This window comes from Pan paniscus, chromosome 17 (genome assembly GCF_029289425.2).
Source record: "Pan paniscus chromosome 17, NHGRI_mPanPan1-v2.0_pri, whole genome shotgun sequence".
Lineage (NCBI taxonomy): Eukaryota > Metazoa > Chordata > Mammalia > Primates > Hominidae > Pan > Pan paniscus.
In genome coordinates, this window is record NC_073266.2 from 42,626,964 (window position 1) to 42,652,215 (window position 25,252).

Below are 25,252 nucleotides of genomic sequence, written 5' to 3' on the forward strand. Positions count from 1 at the left end.
ATCTTTCCCCAAACTACTTTTATAAAAATCTATGGAAAATTTGGTGAGGAATAAAAAATGATTACTGAATTCTTTACATGATCTTTACGATCATGATTATTTCCAGGCTGTTGAAACCATACATATAAAACTATTTTATGGCTATTTAAATTATTTATGTTTCCCTATCACAAAAACTCGCTACTTTAGATGTTGATACAAAGATGCTTAAGCAACACACAACAGTGCCATTACCGTAATAACTTCTGAAATTAAAACCTGTCTAAAACTCTACGGAAAGCTAACATCCAGTTCATTAACCATTCCTGTTAGTTTTCAATAATGCAAAAATGATTAGAAGTTTAATTTGTTAATCACCTGTGTTTTGACTGGCAGTAGATATATAATCCTCTGCAGAAGTCTAAACTAGCCCTTGCAGAAAATAAAATGTGCTAATACCTTATCAGGACTAATAACAGAAATTTAAAAAAAATCAATCATGCCGAGGAAAAACATTGATGGTTGAACAATTAATTCATCTTTAACTCTGTTTAATGGTGATATACACAAGCAGAAGAAACATCTATCTGTAATAAGGTTTAGAGTGTCACTCACCAATCATGTGATTTGCAACATGAACCTGAATATCCCATTCATTGTAGAAAACCATCTGACACTTGATGCATTGATAGGTCTTCTTCTGAGAAAACAAGTATAAACAGAGTTACTTAGACACATGGACTTTTAATTGTTTCTTTGTTTAAAAAACATTTTTCTGAGATGCTGGTCTTACCTATGTTGCTAAGAAACAAACTAAACTACAGGGCCCCTTGGCCCAAGTTCTACGAATTCCTTACTTAGACCTTATGGCTTGATCCCAACACTATATTTTCATTTGCAGACATTTAGAAGAAACAGAAGCACATAATTATGGCATAATATATTTTTAAAGATCCCTAAACTCAAAAACAGAAGGTTTTTAAAACCAGAAGTACTACAGAAATACAGTTTAAAAAAACATGAGTATTAAAAAAAAATCTACAGAGTCTCAGAAACCAATGTCTTTGAAGATCAGGCACAATTTCATTCTGACCAACATAACTGGGGTGTTGCTTCTAGATATCCATAAGTAATACGGCTAATAAGTTAAGATTCATGGATGCTAGCTAAAATATTTAGAGATATAATTTTTAGCTAAAGTCTATAATTTAAATGATGTTTTAGAAGTTGCTAAGCATTAGTATTTAAATATGTACCTCATCCTATAAAGAAATAATATCATAATGAACATTCTAACACTATTTTATCATTTTACACAACAGTCCTGTGAAGTAGAGCAAGATTTTTATTATAATTCTTATAGCATAAATGAAGAAACTGAGGTTCAGAGAAATAGAAAGATTTGCCTGATGTCATGGTGCCATACAGCTGGGAAGAGAAATACTTTTGATTCTAAATGCTAGTAGGCTCTCTGATTTCTGAATCATAAAGCAGCCATTATAATTTTACATCTTTATTATTGAGTCCCAGTACCTATTAGATGAACTCAATAAATAGAGTATTAGCTGTGTTTTCCAGAACACATACTTACATAAATTCCTTTTTGATGAAACTTAATATTTGTAATTAAAAACCATGTTGGAAGACAAAATAAACCATTATGAAAATAATCCATTTTTAAAATTCCCAAACATGAGAAAATTACATTTGTAAAATCACATAAATGACATTTTCTTACAAGCGTTTTTTACAGAATTATCGTTTCATTTGAAATCATATAAAATTGTTTTACTAATGGTATTAATAAGGAAATACCAGCCTGTAAATTACAATCAATTTTAAGGAACTGAAGTTCTTTAGAACTTAACAAAATCAAAGTTAAGCACAAACATTTAGCATAATTCAAGATTTAAAATTATAAATGCCATTAATATAAATTTTTCCTAATTATTGTAATTTAACATAATATTTTCTTCTGCAACAGTGGCCAATATTCCTTGTAAACTACAGAAGTACAGGCATATTTCCATTGGAAGCTGTCTAAATCACCTGACGGTCTTTGTACATTAGGCATATTGCGAACTGAATGTGCTGAATCTAAACCTAACACGGACTTCAAACACCCTGACAATCACCAAGGAAGATTGACTACACTGAGCTGTTTACAAGATGCTTTTGATGGTGACATATAGAGCAACATGTGTTACGTAAATAACATCTATCCCTTTTTTAACAATATTTCCCTTTAGAACTAGTTAGAAAATATTTCTTACTCCCTGATGACCTACATTATATATTGTTTATTAGCATATTTCTAGCATTATTCCTGATATGTGACCTTGCTGAAAAACAAAGAAACATAAACTTAATGGCTAGTCTTTTCTCTTGTTAGCACAGTAAAACATACAATATGTCGAAAACTGTCTCCAAAAATGATGACTGATGAATATGTTGGCAGAATATACTACGGCTTTTTTTCCCCCAGTCTAATAATAAAGAATAAAATCACTTGAAAAGCCAAAATAATAAAATGCCAGCACTTACTACTATCTTCAAAATGAACTGACACATATAAGTTTTCTTTTATCATTGAATGAAAATGCTTTTGCCACTACTGATAATTCAAACATTAATTCTCTCCACTCATAAAACAGTGTCTAAAATACTATGTTATATTTTTTATTAACAAAGCCATATTCTTATCTATAAGCTCCTAAATTTATGGCTAGATAAGAATTTACTGTGATCAAAAACAATGAACCGTGATTTTAAAATACTGAAGCTTGAACTCTACTTCACCATATTTTTCACATTTCCCAAATACAAAGCAATGATATGCAAATTGGGATGTGTTAAGGGTTTTCTTTTTAAAGCCATGATGTAAAATTCATTTTTACCCTCAATTTTTAAAACGTTGATGTTAAATGACCTTTAAAGCATCTCTCATTATAATTATAGATTCTTTGCAAAATATTTGAGAGATCCCTGCACACCTGTACACCATCTTTAAGTAAAGGGATTATAACCTCTGAACACTGTCAGCCTTGGGGAACTCATTCCCTTGGAGGTAAATTTATTCCACCTCTGTGTGGCTACAATTATGAGAGAATTCTTCCTAATTCTAGACCCAAATCTGTTTTTCTGCCACTTTCACCCATTGGCCCTAACTCTAAGCTCTGGTGCTACAAAGAAGAGGTTGAATCCATTGTCTAATATGACAATTACATTAGCCCCTTTTCAGACTGAACGTAGGGGCACAATGTAAGAAATACTTGGAATTACCTCCCTTCCTGGTTACCTATCTCCAGGTCAATGTTTTAAGAAATAGAACCCCAAATGAAGTGCCATACTCCAGGTATGATCTGACCCTTGCAGAGTACATGAGGATTGTCATCTCCCTTAGGACAATTACTTACATTTATATAAAAGACAACAAAAAAAGTCAAGTGAGATAATTTCTTTTAAAAGCAGATAAAAGTAGAAACAGAACTTCCATTGTTTGGGCCCCAGATTGGCCTTTATCAACGCTTAAGTTGTCAATTTACTTGAAATGCTAATTTAGTACATTTTTAAAAGAGACTTTTTTTTTCATTAGCCTTTTTAAATGTGCTACTTGGGAGTGGGATTGTCATTGCCTGATTGTTCTCTTTTGTTTTCTGATACTGATAGATGTAATTATCAAGGATACAACTTTTTCCTAGCACCTCATTATTTTTGATTGATTTTGAGAACAATTTAAATGTGCCTTTTTGACATTCTTGTTTTCAGTTACACTCTGGTTAAGGTACTCAGAGACTTTTTAAAAAGAACATCTCATAAATTTAAAAAAATGATTAGAGATGCTTAATAATATATAGTTTTAAAAAATTATTCTGATTAACCCTATTCCCCTCCATTCCATCCATTAGGACTCAGACTTCACATTTAGTCTTACCAAATTTTAAAAAGTAATTTAAAATAACAATTATTAAAACTTATACTTTGTAGAAATCAAACTGCTTTGATTTCTTTTACCAAAATACTGAATAGATTAAAAAAAATCATTGCATAGTAATCCTCAAAAACAGAAAAGAAAAAAAATTAAGTTGTTACCATGTGAGGTGACTATATATATATTTTTTTAATTAATTAATTAATTAATTAATTTTTTTTCTTTGACTATTACATCAATTTCTTTTTCGGAAAATTGGCAATGAAAGGGTCAGAAGCACCTTGCTTTTTTAAGGTGGAAGTGTAGGTCGTGCCTATTTGATGAGTGAAAGCTTTTCTTAATAGAAGAATGACAGCAGAAGGGATGACAAAATTAGATATTCACCATTTTGCAATGCCAAATAAAATGGTTCAGGATAATCATTAATGGATGCTGAAACTAGTAGAAGACAGGTTATTCTGAGATACTCAAATTTCATCCTTTGATCATTGCAAAGCAAAAGCTATATCTTTACATTTAGCTGATGGTAATTACTCTAACCAGACTATTTAGCTTAATATCACTAAGAATGGAAATAACGTGACATTGTGTACCTCTTAATGAGTTGCAATATGAAGTATACATCACCAATATAGTATCTTATCTAAAATGTGTACTTGAATCTAATTAAGTCTTTAGGCCTAACAATCCAGTTTTCAGTAAATACAGGCATAGGGGAACAAATATTACTATGAGAAAAAAATGCAAATCTAGAATATTCTTTCAGAGAAATGGCCTGTTGTCTTTGAAAAGAGGAACAACTATTACTATGAGGGGGAAAAAAAACCCTCAAATCCAGAATATTCTTCAAAAGAAATGGCCTATTGTCATGGGAAAAAAAAGTGAAGAGATGAAAGAGACTGAAAAAGACTTGAGTAAATGTAATGTGTGGATCCTGATTTGGGGGGAGGGGGTGGAAACAGCTATAAGAAGGCTTTTGAGGCAATTGAGAATAATTTAGATATCAATCTGACTATCAGCTGATTATTAGATGCTATCGGGATGTTATTGTTACTTTTTTAGATGTGATAATGGTATTGGGGTCATGTGGGTAAACATTCTTTTTGGTAGGAGATGCATACTGAGTATTTAGGGATGAAATATTTGCAATTTACTGTCAAAAGTTTCAAGAAAAAAACATATATAATCATATATAAGTAAATGGCTACATGTTAACCATCATAAAATCTAGGTGTATACATGAACATTTTCATAAAAACTGGAAAAAATGAATAGGATAATTCATAACATGTAGTTTTTAGAAGCTCAACCTAACCTGATTAACCCCATCTCCACTATTCACTTTAGACTCCTTCACTTGATATGCACCAAAAATAATTTGTGCTTAGTTGTTTTAAGTAGCTTTGCAAACATTTTGGTATTTGTTTGTGAAGTTTTTGTTTTTGTTTTTTACATAAATCTAATATATAAACTCTAAGAAGTCAGGAACCATAGCTCACATAATTTTATAAACTGTTTCATACTTTAGTCTATAAAGAACTTGTATGTAAAAAAAAAAAAAAAAATCCCTTGAAACAGTCCTGTTAAGAGTAGATAAAGGAGGAATTATTATCCTCATTTATAGATTAATTAAGTGACTTGGCTAAAGTCATACAGGTTTATACCAAGCCAGGATTCTACTGTCTTTCACACACTGGATTTTAACACAGTTTATATTCTGGTCATTTGCAGGTAAATTTACAATTACATTTTAGGTGCATTTCAAAAGGAGGTTTTCCATATAATTAAGTAGTGCTTTGGTCTTTGACAATGCCAGGAATGGTAGGAAAAGTAACTTATGAGAGCGAAGGAACTGTCGGTAGCCACGTTAGCCTTAGGCTCCCAGTCCCAGCCAGACTCTTGACTAAGATTCATAGGATAGAATTGGCTCTTAATTCCTTTAGTCTATTTCAAGATTTTCCCTTTGTCCTCAGTGTTCTGCAGTTTTCTTTTTTTTTGGCCATGTTTCAAACTGTACCTTTACGTGTATTTGTCTTGCTCAATACAAAAATAATAATTTCAATTTGAGATCTCAATTATGTACTCAATTCTTAAAATTTTCAGTGATTAAAATCACTCAGTTATTAAGTCTATTTAAGACACTCTCCATTCACTTCTATCAGAATCCTTATTAGACACAGATTGGAGCCTCTCAGTCTATCCTCCATGTATTTTAACTGCCCTTTCATTCATATTTTAAGAATCTATTTGTCTTCTTATGTTCTAATCTAGATCATCTTCTCTGTACTCTTACAAAACACTGATTCTCTCTTCACAGCTGACCAGTCTAGAGTTTATCCTATCTAGCAAAGCTTTTATTTAAAATGACTATTTTTCATTTCCAACATTTCTAGTTTTAAACATTCAAGTGCTTTTGTTTTACTTCTGCTTGGATTTGCTTCATAATTTGTCACTCTTTTCAGTGGAAATCATATCTTCATTTATCTTTCTGAGCTTCTAAACATGCTTATTTCAAAGTCTTTGTCAGACTGTTCAAAATAATTAGTTTCTTCTTTTTTTTCTGCTTTACTAGTGTTTGATTCATTCACATACTTTGGAATCTTGGTTGAAAGCCCATTTGTAGTGATTTTTTTTTTCTATGTGCTCATTTCTCCCTTTCTAGTAGTTTCGCCATTGGTTCTACTAGGGCATCCCAGGCTACTGTACCAGAGCTGGGTCTCAGAGGGGCATTTGCTGCCTATCTGCTGTGCTGCAGGGATAGAGAGACATTGCAAGGTAAATCACAGAGGCAACACATGGGTAATTCAGTTTTATGTCACAAAACTGTGTCTTTCTTCCTACTCCTTCAATCCTCCAGGTAAAAATCCTAGTTCCTGGTAGTGGTCAACAGAATTACTTTTTCCCAGTCTCTTGCTGTGAACAAGAAATTTCCTCCCAGGCCCTGCTTCAAATAGTGGATCTGGATTTGTTCCATAGGGATTAAACCCTAATTACCACTTTCTATTGCTGGAAAATGTTCAGCAGACCCCTGGCTTTAGCCTTAATAACCATGTGGTTTTCTTATTTGGTTTCTGGATCTCAAAGATGAAGAACTGTTTTGGACTTGACTAAGTCCATTTGTTTTTCTATCTTTATATTTTATCAATCATTGCTATATGTTTGGAACATCAAAGCCAAAGTTACAGAGCCATTTTTCCAGGATGTCCCGTAGCTCTCAGCTCCCTCTATTTCAAGGCTTTTAAGGAAGGACCAGTGTCAGATTTGGTCACAACCCTGAAATCAGGATATTGTACAATGATGCTATAAAGTATTCATTCCAAATATATCCAGCAGTCTTAGTAGGGGAGAATCTTTAGATTTTCTTTCTGTAACACTAACTTGCTGTATAGTTAGTTGTGTGACAAATCATTAAATGACCCTGAGTTTCCTTCTCTGCAAATGAAAAAATAATAAAACCTACATCTTAGAGTTGATATGAAAAGTGAGAATTATATAAAAATGCTTGGTACCATGCCTACCACGTAGCACACCTGCACTAAACAGTAATTTTTAATGCTTACTTATTTACTAAAGGTACTATTTACTGCCTGTATTACTCTTTATTTGACAGGTTATTATGGGGATGGAATAAAATATGATATAAACTGTCTGTTGTCAAAGGTGAGTAGTTTTCACCCTTTTAAGTGAACTTTGGAACCACATTAAAATTTCTTTCAACTCGAATCCACTAATTTAAATTTCATGACAATTAACAAGGGTTAAACAAATGTTTATTAAATATAGCTTTAAAAATTAGTTGGCCCTCCATATTTGTGGATTTTGCATCTGCAATCAACCTCTGGTTGAAAAATTTGAAAAAATAAAAAATACTACTACAATACCATAAGAATAATCAAATAAAAAACCAATACATTATGACAGCTATTTACATAGCGCTTATATTATATTCAGTATCACAAGTAATCTAGAGATCATTTAAAGTATATGAGAGCATGTACATGTTTTTATAAAGAACTTCAGCATCCGCAGGGCATCCCAGAACCAAGCCCCCATGGATACCAAGAGACGACTAATAACACAAATAAAATCACAAGTTGGTGACAAGGTTGGGTGAATGGGAAGGGAGAAGCGGTTAAGAACGTGTAAAAAGGTTTAAGTTAGCTAGGAGGAAAAAGCTGTTTTCAAGGACTATAGCAATATACATTACCATCCCAAGAATGAATATATTAATCGCAAATGCAATATATATTTAAGAGCAGTAGCACCAGTATTTTGTTGGCAAGCAAATGGGTACTACATGTGAGTGAAAGTAATAAGCCAGCAGCTTTCCACAAATGCTCAATAACTCAGACATTCTACTAATTTAGCCCAGTCATTTTCTAAGTAATTCTGAATTTGTATGAAAATAAGTCACTGAAGAAAGAAGAAAAAAATGGTTATTGAAATGTAATGAAAGCCACTAATGATGAAAAGCCCAAATAATTCATTGAAAAACAAATGTATCAATATTCTAATTTGTATTCTTGTGACAGTTAAAAGGATGCTATTGTCTTACAGTGGTGGTGAATGTCCTGATAAAAAATCCATGTAACACTTTACATCATGCCTGGCACATGGCAATACCTCAACAACCAAGAGATATTAACCGTGATCCCTAAACTCAAGGCATTACAATATGATTGGGGAAATAAAACACACAAACATTAAAGTGTTTTAAGTATTTTGCCTAAATGACATGGCAAAGCAGTTCAGAACCAAGTGCCTATTTTGGTGTATTGCAAAGAGAAGACAGAACATGTCAGAGAGTGACAGATTAATATGGTCTGGAAGAGTTAGAAAAAACTCTCTGGGAGAGATAGGATGTGATCTGAGGTCTAAAATGGGAATAATTTTCTTGAGTTTGAAACTGTTACAAGGCCTGGTGTGGTGGCTCATGCCTATAACTCCAGCATTTTGGGAGGCAGAGGTGAGAGGATCACTTGAATCCAGGAGTTCAAGACTAGTCTGGGCAAGGTAGCAAGACCCCATCTCCACAAAATATTAAAAAATTAGTCAGGTGTGGTGGTTTGTGCCTGTATTTCTAGCTACTTGGGAGACTGAGTCAGGAGAATCACTTGAGCTCAGGAGTTTGAGGCTGCAGTGAGCTGTGACCATGCCATTGCACTCCAGCCTGGGGGACAGACTGAGTGAGACCCCATCTACTACATGCCAGCCCAGTTGCTTACAGATGGTGGGAAATAGAAAGACAATTCAGAAGAGAGCCAGGGCTAAAGAAGATTGCTTCTGGCCAACTGACTAGACAAGAAAAGGAAGAGAAAAGAAAAAACCTATAGATGCTTGTTTTAAATGACTGAGTTGCAATTTTTATAGTACCAGGGAGAAAAAAAATTTATTTAAGTATATGAAGTATATTTATTGATACATCCAAAGCTCATGTTGAATTGTGATTCCCAATGCTGAAAGTGGCCCCTGGTGGGAGGTATTTGGGTCATGGAGGTGGATCTCTCAAAGCTTGGTTCTGTCTCTGCGACAGTGAGTGAGTTCTCACGAGATGTGGTCACTTAAAAGTGTGTGGCACCTCCCCGCCACTCTCTATTGCTCCCGTTCTTCCCATGGGAGATGCTTGCTCCTGCTTTCCCTCCTGCAAGAGTAAAAGCTCTGTGAGGCTTCCCAAGAAGTGGAGCAGGTGCTAGCACTGCAGAACTGTGAGCCAATTAAGCCACTTTTCTTTATAAATTACCCAGTCTCAAGTATTTCTTTATAGCAATGCAAGAATGATCTAATACATTTTTTACAAATAAAACCCTAAACTCCATGAAGATATAAATTTAAGCTACGACTACATTTATAATTGAGTAAAAAAGTTGAGTCATTTTTAAAATGTTTTATTGAATTCTCTTTAAATATTAGATAAAATAGTATTAAAATATTTTATTTTCAAAGGTATCCCCAATAGTCAAAAACCAGGAAATAACTGAGTGGAGTCTTCAGAAAAATCTGACAGGTATGCATTAAAAACAAAACTCAGTGTTAAAGATGGAGTCATTCCATGGATCATACCAAACATGTCTCATGGAAGGAATTTACTACCTTGAAGTTTAGGAATAAAGAGTCATTTTATTTCTCAGAATAATGTTTACTTTAAGTTTAAAATTAATAAAGAACAACAAATAATCTTTTTTAAGTTCAAAATTGTCTCCTAACAAATTTTCTTCAAAATTTGTCTTTCTACACACTTGAACTCATTGATGTCTCACATTAAACACTGAAAAAACTGTGCCCAAGTTTCCCATGGAGAGAGATGCTTTATTAGGCTTACTCTCCTCCTTCACATTTTGGAGTCTCTTCCAAGGGACCAACTCATGTCCCTCCCTACACAGTCCACTGAGACCTTCCAAATAAGGTATCTTCATCTAGATCATCTCATTTAATGTTATGGGTTCAGTTGCTGTTTATTTCTATACCATAAAAAATCTACCTGAATAAAATCTCCCATAGTGTTTTCCACAGAGTAGGCAGTCAATACATTTTGTTTACTGACTGTTGAAAGGACAATCTAATGAGTCATTCTAAATCCATCACCTTCATTCATAAGGTACTACCTAAGACTGGTCTATTTCTGCTTGCAAAACTGCCTACCACCTTACACAGCACCAGAAATCAGTGAATTGGAAGAGGATGAATAACAGACTAAATTGATGCCGTAGTGAAGGTATAAAAAAAAAAAAAAAAATTACCAGAGCATGTGCTAATTATTTTTGAGCTAGGAAAAGGAATTTGTCTCTTGCTACTCATGGCTATACTATTTTGTTAGTTCCTATTTGAAGACATTTATAATTCATAGTAAATTCTAGTTAACTTCTTACATTGACTGTTTTATAAATGTTCATATCATTCAAGAAAGGTAAGAAATTGAAGGTGGGAAAATATGGGTTTAAATAATCACTCTTTTAGAAACAAACCTGAGAAGGAAAAGAGAAGTCAAAATTTGGGCACAAAATTAGGGCCTATTTTCCTCATCAATTATTCTGATCATCTGATTGTTTTCATTAAAAAGTATTGAAACTTCTTTCTGTTTCACTGTTACCAAAATAAGGAGCTACGGCTGGTAGATATCAAGGATGGACAATTGGAGAGGTGAAGGAGTCGCGACAGTATGTAAGCACACTGCATCACCATTAAATCACATCACATGCCCAGAGAGACCCCATCCAGAAGAGTGGTAGTATAACTTATAATCCCACCATAAACTAGGAAAAAAATTATTAGGGAGAATAAAGTATTTTAGAATCCATTAAGAAATACTTTCCTAAGTATATGGTTTCTGTCCTAAAACAAATTAGATTGGTTCATTTTATGAGTACTTGGTATCATTTAATAAAAAGTCATCACAAATTTCAAAAGGATAAAACAGACAAATTTTTTATCTCATTTAAAAAATTCTCTTATAATTCGTTTACATGTTGTATCAGAATTATTTCAATAAAACTGATCCTAAACAGCTATAAGCTCTTTAAGGTTAGGTAGAAGGCTCTGTCTTATTCATTTTTTTTTAAATTTGTTTGTTTTTTGTTTTTTTGAGACAGAGTCTCGCTCCGTCACACAGGCTGGAGTGCAATGGCACGATCTCGGCTCACTGCAACCTCCACCTCCTGGGCTTAAACAAGTCTCCTGCCTCAGCCTCCCGAGTAGCTAAGACTACAGGCATGAGCTACCTCGCCCAGCTAATTTTTTTTTGTATTTTTAGTAGAGATGGGGTTTTGCTATGTTGGCCAGGCTGGTCTCGAACTCCTGGCCTCAAGTGATCCGCCCACTTTGGCCTCTCAAAGTGCTGGGATTACAGGTGTAAGCCAGAGCCACCGCGCCCGGCCCATTTTGTATCTACTGCAATACATAATTAGTTACACATAACAAATTAATATGTAAATGACTCATACCTGTTCACTGTGCAATAAAAATCTTTGCTTCCTTCTACTTCTCTTTAGATGAAGGCTCCTGTGGAGTCCTAGTCATTCTCTTTTGTTTATATCTCTAATGTATCCTTCCAGCTAGTCTTCTGACAAAGAAATACTTCGTGTTCTGGTAGTTTTTGTGTCTTACCTACAAAATGTAGTTTGTCTTATACTAGATCATTTCATTTATCCATGTATGTGCCCAAATTACATTTGTCCTTTATAACTTTTATCTCCACTGAGATATTTTAATGCATGTCCCCCTTTCTCTTAGCAGTTCTTACTTTGTTTCTCTCTTTCTCCATATTCTTATTCTGGGTTTGCATTTTCTCATCCATCCATTCCACTTGAACAGCTTTCCTACTGAGGCATGTCAGACCACCCTTCTCTTCTCCTTCAAATCACTTCTAAAACCCACCTGCTTCAGAAAGCTTGCTAGCAATTACACCCACACAATGCTGTGGGTGCTGACTTTATTATTCCTGTTGTTTGTACTCTTAGTAAATTTTTTAGGACAGAGGTGTGTTTCTTTCACTTTACCTATTCTAGAACATGCTGTGCAATTACAATGTATACAAATGTGCAAGTGGTAGGGTTCTTTTAACCCCTTGATTTAACTAAAATTATCTAGATTTTTCAAAACCTTCCCCATTCATTATCCTGAAAATATCTTTTTGAAAACTAGGAAAAAAATGTCCCCATATTCTCTGCATTTCCAAAGGTAACAGCCAAGCTTATATAGGGTATTGTGGAGTTTTAGGATTGAAACGGACAAGTAAGTTCATCTATTTCAAATTTCCTCACAGACAATGAAACAGATCCAGAGAGATGGACTGACCTTGCCCATGACTTACAGCAAGTGACCAACCTAGCAAGCCTAGGACCCCAGACTGCCATGAACACATCCACATGTACATGGTGTGGCGACTCATTTACAAAAAGGAGCTGCTATTGCCATCTTGGCTATCTGTGATGCTTGCAACTTATCGGGGCTCCTCGGGGCACAGGACTCCAGGACCGACTCTCCAGCACCACCTCTCCATCGCCAGTTCTTGCTACTAACCGCTGCCTTCTTGGAGGGTTTTCATTTCCCAGTATACACTTTCAGCATAGAATGTGCATATTATATTCAAAGGTTTCCTGTCATTTAAGTAGTAATGTCTTAGTTTTCTCTTAAGCTCTCACACCCAGCACACTGCCTGACAGAGAGCATTTGTGAAAGGGTGCATGAACTACACAGAAGTGAACTGATGTGAGCTTTTTATATGTACACCTAAAAGTAAACGTTTTCAGAATATCATGATGGAGGGAACCAGATTGCTGTTATCAAACACACCTAGATTCTGCATCACACAACCAGGTATAACCTCTTAGTTCCCCTTCAGATTATCCCAGAAAGATTAAACTGCAGCACTGAAAAAGTTCTGCATAATCATTACTGATAATATATTGCATAAAGCTAGAAATTCTCCAAATAAAAAAAGTCTAAGAATATAATCTGGAAAAATAGGGGGCCCTTTCCCAACCAGGCTTCTGCTCCTTGAGAACATTCTACCACAGTATATAATATGAAAGGTGAGAAGTGTTAAGAAAAGGATAATATCAAATTTGACATCTTGCAAGGAAAGCACCGTGATTTTTTTTAAATTTTCTTTAGAAATCTAGGTGACAAATCAGTCATTCTTTTAAAAGACATGTTGCAATATCACTGTTGAATAGCCTTACTAGACATTTAAACATAGTCCTGCTTCTAATCCTGCCAGCTCTTCACAGTCTTAATATACATAGGAGTCACTATTTGAAGATATATTTGCTTTTTATAGGTTTAATTCTTTACTGAGAGAAACATGAAGCAACAACTATGTTTGCCTTTTGTGCCCAACGTCTATGAACAATGCTTGCCACACATTTGAAACTCAATTAATTGTTGAATAAATGAATGAATGAACTAGACTCAATCTAAGCAGCATTTTAAATTTTGTATAACAAAATAATATCAATCTAGACACAATTATGTTGCTAAAAGAATCTGTTTTCCATCAGAACTATCTTAATTCTCCAGTTTTAGTAAGTACAGATTTTAAGCTTAGGGGGTTCCTGCCAGTTTTTCAGCTACTTTACCTGGTCATTTAGTTTTCCTTCCCTCCCTCCCTTAAACCCACTTTTCTTTTTTTCCTTTTTTCTGTTCCTCCTCTTACTTTCTCTTTTTTGAAAAAAATGACCTTTATCAAACATGTGGTCACTGCTTATAATTATCAATTTCTAGATATTTATCAATAGCTTTTGCAATATTATTTTGTTATGCCAAATTTAAAACATTTAAAACCAACTTGTTACACTGTTTAGATTAATTTGAGTTTAGTTCATTCATTCATTTATTCCCCACACCCACCTCAGCCTCCTGAGTAGCTGAACTGCTGGCACATGCCACACACCACTGAACCCATTAAATTTCTTTAAATTTTCAGTAGAGACGAAGTCTTGCTACATTGCTTGGACTGTATCAACAGCTTTTAATACAGCTTATTTTTGCTTCCTACTGCCTAAGCCGAACTTAAATGTAAAATTTCGAAGATAATCCTTAGATCTATCTTAAAATGAATATGTTAACAGCAGACTTTGTCAAGTTAGATTTAACGATGCCACTCGACTTCTAAATCATGGCGTATCTTTGTGTTGAAATATCTCTCAATTGCTTACTTATTAGTAATTTTCAAAATATAAGTTTCTATTTTTTCTTTTTTTTTGAGACAGCATCTCACTCTGTCACCCAGGCTGGAGTGCAGTGGCGCGATCTTGGCTCACTGCAACCTCCATCTCCTAGGTTCAAGCGATTCTTCTGCCTCAGCCTCCTGAGTAGCTGGGACTACAGGCGCGCGCCACCACACCTGGCTAATTTTTGTATTTTTAGTAGAGACGGGGTTTCACCATATTGGCCAGGCTCATGATCTACCCACCTCGGCCTCCCAATGTGCTAGGATTACAGGCGTGAGCCATGGCGTCCGGCCAAGTTTCTATTCTTAAAATAAAGAGGTTATACATCTAAATTACAAATCGTGGCCAAAAAGAGAGACAATTTTTACTACGTTTTCCCCCCAGTATGTAAATACTGTGTATGTGATTCATACAGGGCATCGCCGGTGGATTTTAGGCAAGTAATAGCCCTTTCAAACTAACTGCTTCTCAAGCTACTCATTTGTTTCCTAGGATTAGAGGGTGGAAATCCTGATTTTGGTATTCACTTACTAAACCTTTCATGTCCAATTTTTACTTGACTTAAATGTTATTTCTCCAAGATGTTGTTAACTCCCTTGCAATCCAATAATACTATTGAGCATTTTTCCTTTCTTAACTGTGATTATATTTGTCACCTATATGCTCATTTATTTATATGCATTTCTACCTTTTATATGTATTGTTACCTGACACTATCTCTGACCTCAAATAAAGTAACATTTTATTTCTGTGGTCTTTACATTCTTTTGCTCCTTGATTTTCATTGCCTCTAAGTTTGATTTTAAGACTAAATTATGTTTTTTCCACTTCATCAACTTTGTGGAAATATGATTCCTCATTTAGATTCACTTTGACTAAATAAGCTATAGTTCTAGCATTAGATGAAATAATTCTACATTATAATAACAAATTGAAAAAATTATATAAATATATGTATACATAATACATACATACATAATAGGGATATGTGTAGATTACATACTATATAAATGATTTATCACATATGACATTGGTAGTGTGCTTCATGTTTAGCAAGAATTTTCATAGACTATGCCATCTGCTTTTCATGATACCTTATAAAGAGGGTAAAGTATGTTGAATGCCCATTTTAGCAACGAGGAAACTGAAGCTTAGGAAGGACTGGCTGAGATCACATAGATGACCCTGTCAACTGTTACATGAACTCATTTTTTTTCCCTAAGGACAATCTTTCCTTCTACTATACTATGCTGCATATCCTTAAACTCCCCATGCCCACAGCAGCAATCTCCCTATAACAAAAAATTTACAGACTCAGTTAAAGGTTTGCTTATGTAATACAATGTTTAATTCAATAAAATAAATTATTTGCCTTGATATGGGGATTTTTATAGGACTTCGCCTGCCACTCAATCTCTTTATGACATGAAGTGCATAGTATATCACATACTTACGAGGTGTCTAATGTTCTATTCATGTGTGGCTCTGAGAACCTGTACTATTATTTAGTTTTCAGAGAAATGCTTCCTTCTTTGTTTCATCTTCCAAATATTTTAATTACCAGGCTTCAATTATTTATAAGTGTATACAAAGAACCTATGGCATACAAGTAACTAACCTGAGACCCACGGAGGCTACCAAGCCAAAGCCCAGCCTCTGCCCCTCTCTCCAGCTCTCTGACCTTCTCTCCCACGACTCTGTCCTCTGCTCACTCTGCTCCAGGCATACTGTCTCCCTGTTCTCACATAAGCTTGCCAGACATACACAGAGGAGAAAGACATGTATCCAAATAACCATATTTGTATAAAGCTTCTCCTCTTTACAAACCTGATAGCTAATGCCTTGTGCATGGCAGGAATTAATAAATCTGTTATCACAAATTGAAGTACCAGATGAGGAATAAAAAAGTTCATGCTAAATGCTAATATTCCCCAAAGTGTGAGATATATACCCATTAAAGTGTAATACATGGATACTGCTCTAATAACAATAACAAAAGAAAAAAGATTAACTGAGATGCTAATACGTCTTTAATACCTCTACAACACTTAATAAACTTGTAGTAATGAACAGGTTTCAGGCTCAGAGCCTTTTGTGGGTTAGAATATATGGCTAGAAATTTTAGAATATCATTTTGTATTCATTCTTCTATTTATGGTGAATGATACTGATTATATACTTAGGGTTCTGAGTTTGAGGAGTTTGTTTTTATGTTAAAGATTAAATGCTAATAGAGCATTGATAACATAGGTAATGTATAAAGAGTTAACTGTTAAACACCTGTATACCTGGACTCCTGCATAGCTTCCTATGCAGCCCTCCCAGACAATCCGTTACTCTTTCTCTAAATTTGCATTTTCTATATTAATAATGACAATACATATTTTCACATGTTCACTGGACCTTCATGCTTCCTATTTGTGAAATTCTGTTCATGTCAATTTCCCATTTTCCTATATGGCAGTTTGCGTTTTTCTATCAGTTTCTGGCTGTTTCTTACATAGTTTTGGAAACTATTCATTTTTCTAGTTATGTGTTATAAATTTGTTTTATAAACCTGTAGCTTTTGTTTTCACTCCCTATATAATGTTTGGTAAATATAAATTATTTTTAACGTTGCTGAACATATTTATTTGTGATTTATATTGTGTGGGCTTGTTTACAAAATAATTCCCTTATAGAAGGTGATAAAAATATTCTTTTATTTTACTAAAAGGTTTATGGTTTTGCCTTTCACACATCTGTCTTTAAACCACTAATTTTTATACATGTCAGTAGAGATTCAATTTTATTTTATTCCATATAGATAATGAGTTGAATAGTTTATCCATTTCCCCACTAATGTGCAAAGGCAGTTCTATTCTACACTGAATTTTATACATGTAATATCTTTTTTGGAGAAATCTCTGTGTGGTTCTGTGGACTAACACTGCATAATCCTAATCACTGCAGATTTATTATAAATTGACTAGAAAATGGGACAAATATTTTCTCTGCCTATTCTTTTTCTTCAAGAATATCTTTGTCATGTGACTTTTCATTCTTCTATACATGTTTTGGAAACTGCTTATCAAGTTCCAAAAAATAAAAATATATAAAAAATATTTTAATGGCCGGGCATGGTGGCTCACGCCTGTAATCCTAGCACTTTGGGAGGCCAAGGTGGGCAGGTCACAAGGTCAGCAGTTCGAGACCAGCCTGGCCAACATAGTGAAACCCCGTCTCTACTAAAAATACAAAAATTAGCTGGGCATGGTGGCGCACACCTGTAGTCTCAGCTACTTGGGAGGCTGAGGCAGGAGAATCACTTGAACCCGGTAGGTGGACGTTGTGGTGAGCCAAGATCACGCCACTGCACTCCAGCCTGGGCAAAAGAGTGAGACTTAGTCTCAAAAAAAAAAAAATATATATATATATATATATATATATGTATAGAAACATATATTTTAAAACCTGTTGAAATTTTTATTGGAATAGCACTAAATCTATAGATCAATTTAGAGATAATTGACAGACTTACAGTATTGAGTCTTCCTATAACTTCCACGAACAAGTTATAGTTGATCATTTATTCAAGTCTTTTAAAATATTTCAGTAATGTTTTATCATTTTTTCCATAAATGTCTTATATATTTTGTAAGATTGATTTCTAAAGTACCTATTTTTTTCTCCCTATCATAAGTGGGATTATTTTAAAATGTGTATTTTCTGGGTTTTGCTAGTGAATACAAATCCAGTTGACTTAAATGTGTTGATTTGGTACCCAGCAACTTTGCTAAAGTTTTATTGTAATAATTTGTCTTTAGATTCTTTGGGTGTCGTTTTACATGCAAACATATTACCTGTATATGACATTATAATCTGTATATTTTCAATTTTTGTGCTACCTTTTTTCTAATACTCAAATTCATTTTGATTTTATCTTAGCTTACAGGCTACATCACCCAGCATGCCTTAATAGTAATTTTAATTATAAAATATTAGTTAAAATTTCCCTGCAAATTATATTGTAAGTATAATAATATAGTTACATTATAACATATATTATAATGATAATATTATAGTTACATTATAATTATATAAAATATATAATTATATTATAAAATAATGGTTATATGTAACTATTATTTATAATGCTTGCTTAACATAATATTTTAAAAAGTTTTTATTAGGGTAAGGGAATTCCCACCTATTCTTAGTTTAGTGTTCTTTTTTGATCATGAAAATATGTTAAATACAGTTTTTCCATTGACTTTTGAGATAAAAATATAATTTATCTCTTTTAATCTGTTAATGTGGTAAATTCAATTAATTGATTTCCTGAAATTGAACCCACCTTGCATTCTTGTGATAAACCTATTTCAATCATAATGTATTCTCTTTTTTATACATGGATTTAGCTACTAATACTTTGTTCAAAATTTTAAAATGTAAAATCATGAATAAAGTTGGCCTACATTTCTCTTTTTCAGTATTTTTGTCTGGTTTTGATATCAGGATCATATCAGATTCATCAAATGAACAAAGGTATTTTCTCATTTTGTATTTTCTGGCACAGTTTTGAAATTACGTGTATGTTTAGGGGGACTCATTTTGAAAGCCACCTGAGCCTAATATTTTCTTTGGAGGAAAGATTTTCAACAATTTATTAAACTCTTTAATGTTTATTGAATCATTATACTTCTCTTTTTTTCTTGAGCCACTTTTGGTAACATATTATTCTAAGATGGTTTCTATATACTGTAACTTAAATTCTCTACCATTAGCATAAAGTTACTCATAGTATTATTTTTTCTTCTTTTATCTTCATTTGGCATTTTTTGTAAAATTTTAATTGGGAAATAACTTTACATATAGTAAACTGTAGTAATCTTAAGTATACTGCTTGGTGAAATTTCAGATATCACTCACCAGGGTAACCAACACATAGAGAAGATACGAAACACTTCCAGCATCCAGGTAACGCCTTGCTTTTCCTTCCCTGTTGACACGATCCCAGAAGTAACTACTCTGACTTTGATCATCACAGATTAGTTTTGTCCATTCTTAAACTTTACATGAATAAAGTCATTTTGCTCCTCATTCTCCCAAAAAAAGAATTATTGCATTCTTTTTATAGTTATTTTGATATGTGTAATGTTTCTCCTATTAGCTTTTTAACTTCTGCGAGTACAAAGTAAGGCTCCCCTTTTCATTATTAATATTATTTATCTCTGGTTCTTTTTACTGATTCATCTCACCAGAAGTCTGTAAACTCTGTCAGTCTTTTCAGAAAACTAACTTTTTACTTTGTTGGCCTCCTTGTTGTTCATTGTTTCTTTGTTTTCTATTTATGTTAAGTTGATATATTTCAGTGATAGTATGCTTTCCTTATTTTCTAAAGTATATTTTCTAACAACTGTCCCTCTAAGCGGTGCATTTAGTTATATCTCGAAACTTTTGAAATGTATTTATCCTTCAGTTTTCAGCATTTTTAATTTCTATTTTATGCCTTCTTTGTTCAATGTATGTTTTAAACTTTAAAATGTATGATTTTAAGATATCCTTTTCATTTATAAGTTACTTGTATTATAGTCAGAGAACTTGATTTGTGTGATCCTCAGGTTTTAAGTTTGTTGAGATAAGCTTTATGATAGGAAGCACGTGAAGGAGACCAGCTGAGATTTAATATAGTTTGGCCTGGAGAAAGGATGCAGGAGATGCAGATAGAAGAGAAATTACAAAAGAATAATCAATGGCTCCTGGGGAGTGACTGCCCTAACAGGTTAGGAGAACAGAAAACATATAGGAAACAGAAACAAAGTTTCAGGCAGGAATGACCAGGCGAAAGACGAAACACTAACCAAAATGAGAGAAAAATGAAATTATAGTTGGAGTTGATTAAAGGGCTAGCAGAAGCTTCAACTGGTAATGTGAAAAGGGAAGCTGAAAATTTAAGACTGGGAGTTAAACAGAAGTTGAGAATTGAAACTTCATATTTTGCTTATTTGTATGGGATAATAATGAGGTAATAGGAAATAGGAATTCCTATTTCAGAATAGAAAAGTAGGTTAAGAATAGAACCTTTAGAAACATGCACATTTAAAAGATAAAAAAGCATAAAAAGGTTTGTAAAAGTATAAATAAGGGGAACCAGCTATTCAGGCTTTTTAAAAGCTTTTGGCAAGATTCTTAAAATTAGGCTGCTAAATTTCTAGAAATACAAAGTATATGTACTAGAAAACTACATCTACATCATGTGGTAGGTAGAGCAACACCGTAATAAGAGATCCAGACATCCAGAATATAGCTTTCACTTTTCTTTCATCATTTAAAATCATCCTGACTAGATATTTACTAATCTCCATCTTGACAAAATCTCAGTCAAAAATGTGAAATGTTTCTCCTAGACAGAGTTCTATGATGACACAAGATGATTCCAAAGTCCTTTAGCCTATACCAAAAGGATAAATGTTATTATGTGCAATCAGCAATTTGAAATACAAAAACATTCCTATTTTTGAATTTCATAAGTTCTAAAAAGTCACTGTAACCATATAAAAAATATCAACAAAAGGTCTAGAACTGGAGGTAAGTACAGAAAATCTAGGAATGGTAGATGCAGCAAATTCAATAATGGGGGCAATGATCAATATCAGGTGATCACGGAATTGGGTAGAAAGCATGGATGCAAGGCACCTGCTCCCACATTCCAACCCATGGTACTGGTGCCAGGGCCGTTGACTCCCTGTTCTATTACTTTGTAGATGGCAAAAAAATATTGAATATAACAACAACAATACAGATTGGACTCGGCAGAGCAATTCACTGTCTTTCAAGAACATCTTGAACCTTATCAATTTATTTGGTCCTGTAAATTTTCTATTTAATTTTTTAAATACTGTCTCTTTAGAGGGAGTTTAACCCATTTAGTTTTTGCTCTTTGCATATTTAACTTAGCAAAACTTAGTATCAGCAATTTGAAATTTGAAAACTTTAAAATATTTTTTAATCAACCTGTTTTTTTCAGCCTCATAGGGAAATTCTGATGAACAGAACAATACAAAACAGAACTCCGGGACTTGAGTAGGTTCTGAATTGTCATCATGCACATTTCCATCTTCCATACAAAAACCATAAAAAATATTGATTCTAAGACACTTAAAACAGATCTTCATATTAAAGATGAACTTTGGATTGTTACAAACTTCAAACCTTCTACTGTATTTTAATATTTTTAGATCAAACCTAACTTTAAAATAGTTTTAGGCTAAATGACCTATACCCATATGTATTAGTAACTAGATGTAACTGAAAATAAAGTATACACCATTTTGTGTTACTCTGAAGGACTTACACTGTAATCATTTATTCAACTGACATTTACTGAGCCCTTATGATAAGTTGATGGGCATTCAGAGATGAGAAAGGAGAAGAACGAAATAGGGCTTTTTTCCTTGATACAGGGTCTCACTCTGTTGCCCAGGCTGGAGTACAATGATGCTATCACTGCTCACTGCAGCCTTGAGCTCCTGGGCTCATGCAATCCTCCCACTTCAGCCTCCTGAGTAGCTAGAACTACAGGTGTGCACCACCACACCTGATTAATTTTTCATTTCTGTAGAGACAGGATCTTGCTGTGTTGGCTAGGCTGGTCTCAAACTCCTGGCCTCAATGATCCTCCCACCTCAGCCTCCCAAAGTGCTGGGATTATAGGCATGAGGCATCATGCCCAGCCAAGTGAACAAATAATGACATTTTTAAAAGAAAATCCTAAAGGGGAGACCACCTTTGATAAGGTTTTCAGGAAGGCCAACCTGACAGACGAGAAAGAGCCAGCAGAACAGACAGGCTGTTTGGGAAGAGCAGCTCAGGTGATAAAGTGGGGAAGCAGCACATGTTCGGGACCTGGGCAGAGTTAAGAAGGAAGAGTTGCCAGAAGGAAGTGAGAATAGCCTGCCACAGCCAGAGAGCCCATGACTTTGTAAGCTGGTGAGGCGTTGGGGTTCATTTGAGAAAGTGGGAAGCCAAGAAAAAATTTTAAGTGGCTTCACTTAATTTACAGGTCTACGCTTACAACTGCAGCATGAAGAATGGACTGGAAGTAGGCAGAAGATGAAGGAGAGGATCTGTTAGGAAGCTACTGCGGTATCCAGACGAGAAACAATTGCAGCCTAGACTAAAATTATGGCTTTGAAGGTATACAGAAGTGGATGAAATATTTGAAGATACTTATTGGAGGTGGAATCAACAGCATTCATTGATGGATTAAACATGGAGAATGAGAGAAAAGAAGAATGAGGAATGATTCACAGGTTTCTTGCTTGAGTAATTGGGTGTAGAGTGGTTCCCTTTACTAAAATGATGGAAGTCTGGAAGAGGAAAACGTTTCAGGAGAGAGAACCAGGAGTCTAGGGTATACATACGACACTTCAGACAAAGGTTTCCTGGATGAAAAATCTAGGTGGTCATTTGTCCTGCAAAAATAAGAAGATATTTTGGGAGGGCCACCAGGCACATTCAAGCTCCATAGCATGATACCCATGCAGTGAGGCCTTTGCCTAATACGGGCCTGGCACTGTCAGAGGTACCAAGAATATGAGACTGAGTAAGTTCTTGTCCCAGGAAATTAATCAGAGGAAAAGACAATGTAATAGATAATCACAAAGCAGTGTAACAATTTTCACGTGATATTTACTCCATATTATGTGCACAGGGCATTGAGGGGATAGGGAGATGCTTGGGATGGAGAGTCAGGCTCATAGACGGCCTTCTAGAATAGTTGATCTCCAAAGAAAGGATAAACTGGACAGCCTTCTGGAAGGTGGAAGACAGTCAAGAGGAGAGAGGTTATTTGGGGAGAAGAAACAGGACAGCCTCAGTAAGACACAGAGACAATATGTTATGTGTGGTTAATTAAAGTGCTTCCAATTATAGAACAAGGAGAGGGCAGGGAAAAGAAGGGGAAGCCGAAACCTGAAGGGTCCTGTATTTCACAATAAAAGGATTATTATATCATCCTATGGGGATGGAGGAGCAGAACACTTACAATGTTTCAAATAGGAAGGGACATGCTAGACAGATTTGTGTTTTAGATGGATGGTTCTGGCAGTGGTGTGGAGATGGATTTGAAAATGATGAGACTCAAGTCAGAAGGACCAAATGAAGCTGCTTCAGTTGCTCAGGAAAAGAAGATCAGAGATTGAACTTAAAACGTGGTAAGGGGATGGTGGGAGGAGTTGATTCAAGAAAAACAGTTGGCTGGGTGCAGTGACTCACGCCTGTAATCCCAGCACTTTGGGAGACCAAGGCAGGAGAATCACTTGAGCCCAGCATGGCCAACATAATGAGACCTAGAGCCTACTAAAAAAAAAAAAAAAAAATTAGCTGGACATGTGGTGCATACCTGTATAGTCTCAGATACTCAGGAGGCTGAGCCAGGAGGATTGCTCAGGAGGTTGAGGCTGCAGTGACCCATGATCCCACCACTGTACTCAAGCCTGGGCCACAGAGTGAAACCCCGTCTCAGAGAAAAAAACCCGTCTCTACTAAAAAGTACAAAAAAAAAAAAAATTAGCCGGGAATGGTGGTTCATTCCTGTAATCCCAGCTACTCAGGAGGCTGAGGCAGGAGAATCGCTTGAACCTGAGAGGCAGAGGTTGTGGTGAGCCGAGATCACGCCATTGCACTCCAGCCTGGGCAACAAGAGTGACACTCCATCTCAAAAAAAAGAAAAGAAAAATAGCTGACCCTCAAAGAACACAGGTTTGAACTGCATGGGTCCACTTATATGTGTATTTTCTGCCTCTGCCACCCCCAAGACAGCAAGACCAAACCCCCCTCTTCTTCCTCTTCTGCAGCCTACCCAACTTGAAGACAATGAAGATGAAGGCCTCAATGATGCTCCACTTCCACTTAATGGACAGATTTTCTCTTCCTTATGACTTCCTACTAGTATTTTCTTTTCTCTGGTTTACTTTATTGTAAGAATACAGTGTGTAATACATATAACTAACAAAGTATGTGTTAACTGACTGTTTATGTTATTGATAAGTAGGCTATTAGTAGTTAAGTTTTGAGGGAGTCAAAGTTATATGCAGATTTTTGACCGAGTGAGGGGTCAGTGCCTCTATCTCCTGGAATGTTCAAGAGTCAACTGTACATATGAGCTGCAGTCAAGATGGCTTGATGACCAAATGATGCAGAGTAGAAAGGAAGTGACTGAGAAGATTGATGGACCTACAGGTGAAATAGAAAACATAAGAAAAAATGCAGGTTTAGAGAAAAGGTGCTGAGTTCAATTTGGGACCCACTGAGTTTGAAGTTCAAGGGAACATGTGAGTGGATACGTGTAGCAGGCAGCTGTTTATATGAGTCCGAAACTCAGAGCAAAGATGTGAGTTGGAGACATCATTGCTGTTTAAAATTAGCTCACGTCTGTAATCTCAACACTTTGGGAGGCTGAGGCAGGTGGATTGCTTGAGCCTAAGCTGGTCTTGAACTCCTCATGGCAAGCTCGTCTCTACCAAAAATACAAAAAATCAGCCAGGCATGGTGGCATGAGCCTGTAGTCTCAGCTACCCAGGAGGCTGAGGTAGGAAGATCACCTGAGCCTGGGAGGTTAAGGCTGCAGTGAGCCATGATTGGACCACTGCACTCCAGCCTGGATGACAGAGTGAGATCCTGTCTCAAATCA

General features: G+C 35.0%; 1 protein-coding gene across 4 annotated transcripts in view; it reads right to left on the bottom strand.

Annotated features, from left to right (window-relative positions):
- Positions 1-25,252, bottom strand: part of ZNF521 (zinc finger protein 521) — a 291,451-nt gene that overhangs the window by 134,216 nt on the left and 131,983 nt on the right. For 3 of the 4 annotated variants that reach the window (XM_014342309.4, XM_034943928.3, XM_055102799.3), the window contains one exon: positions 595-679. In XM_014342309.4, the coding sequence (XP_014197795.1) occupies positions 595-679 (85 nt within the window). The remainder of the gene's footprint in view (positions 1-594; positions 680-25,252) is intronic. The other variant, XM_034943929.3, reaches the window with a different exon arrangement.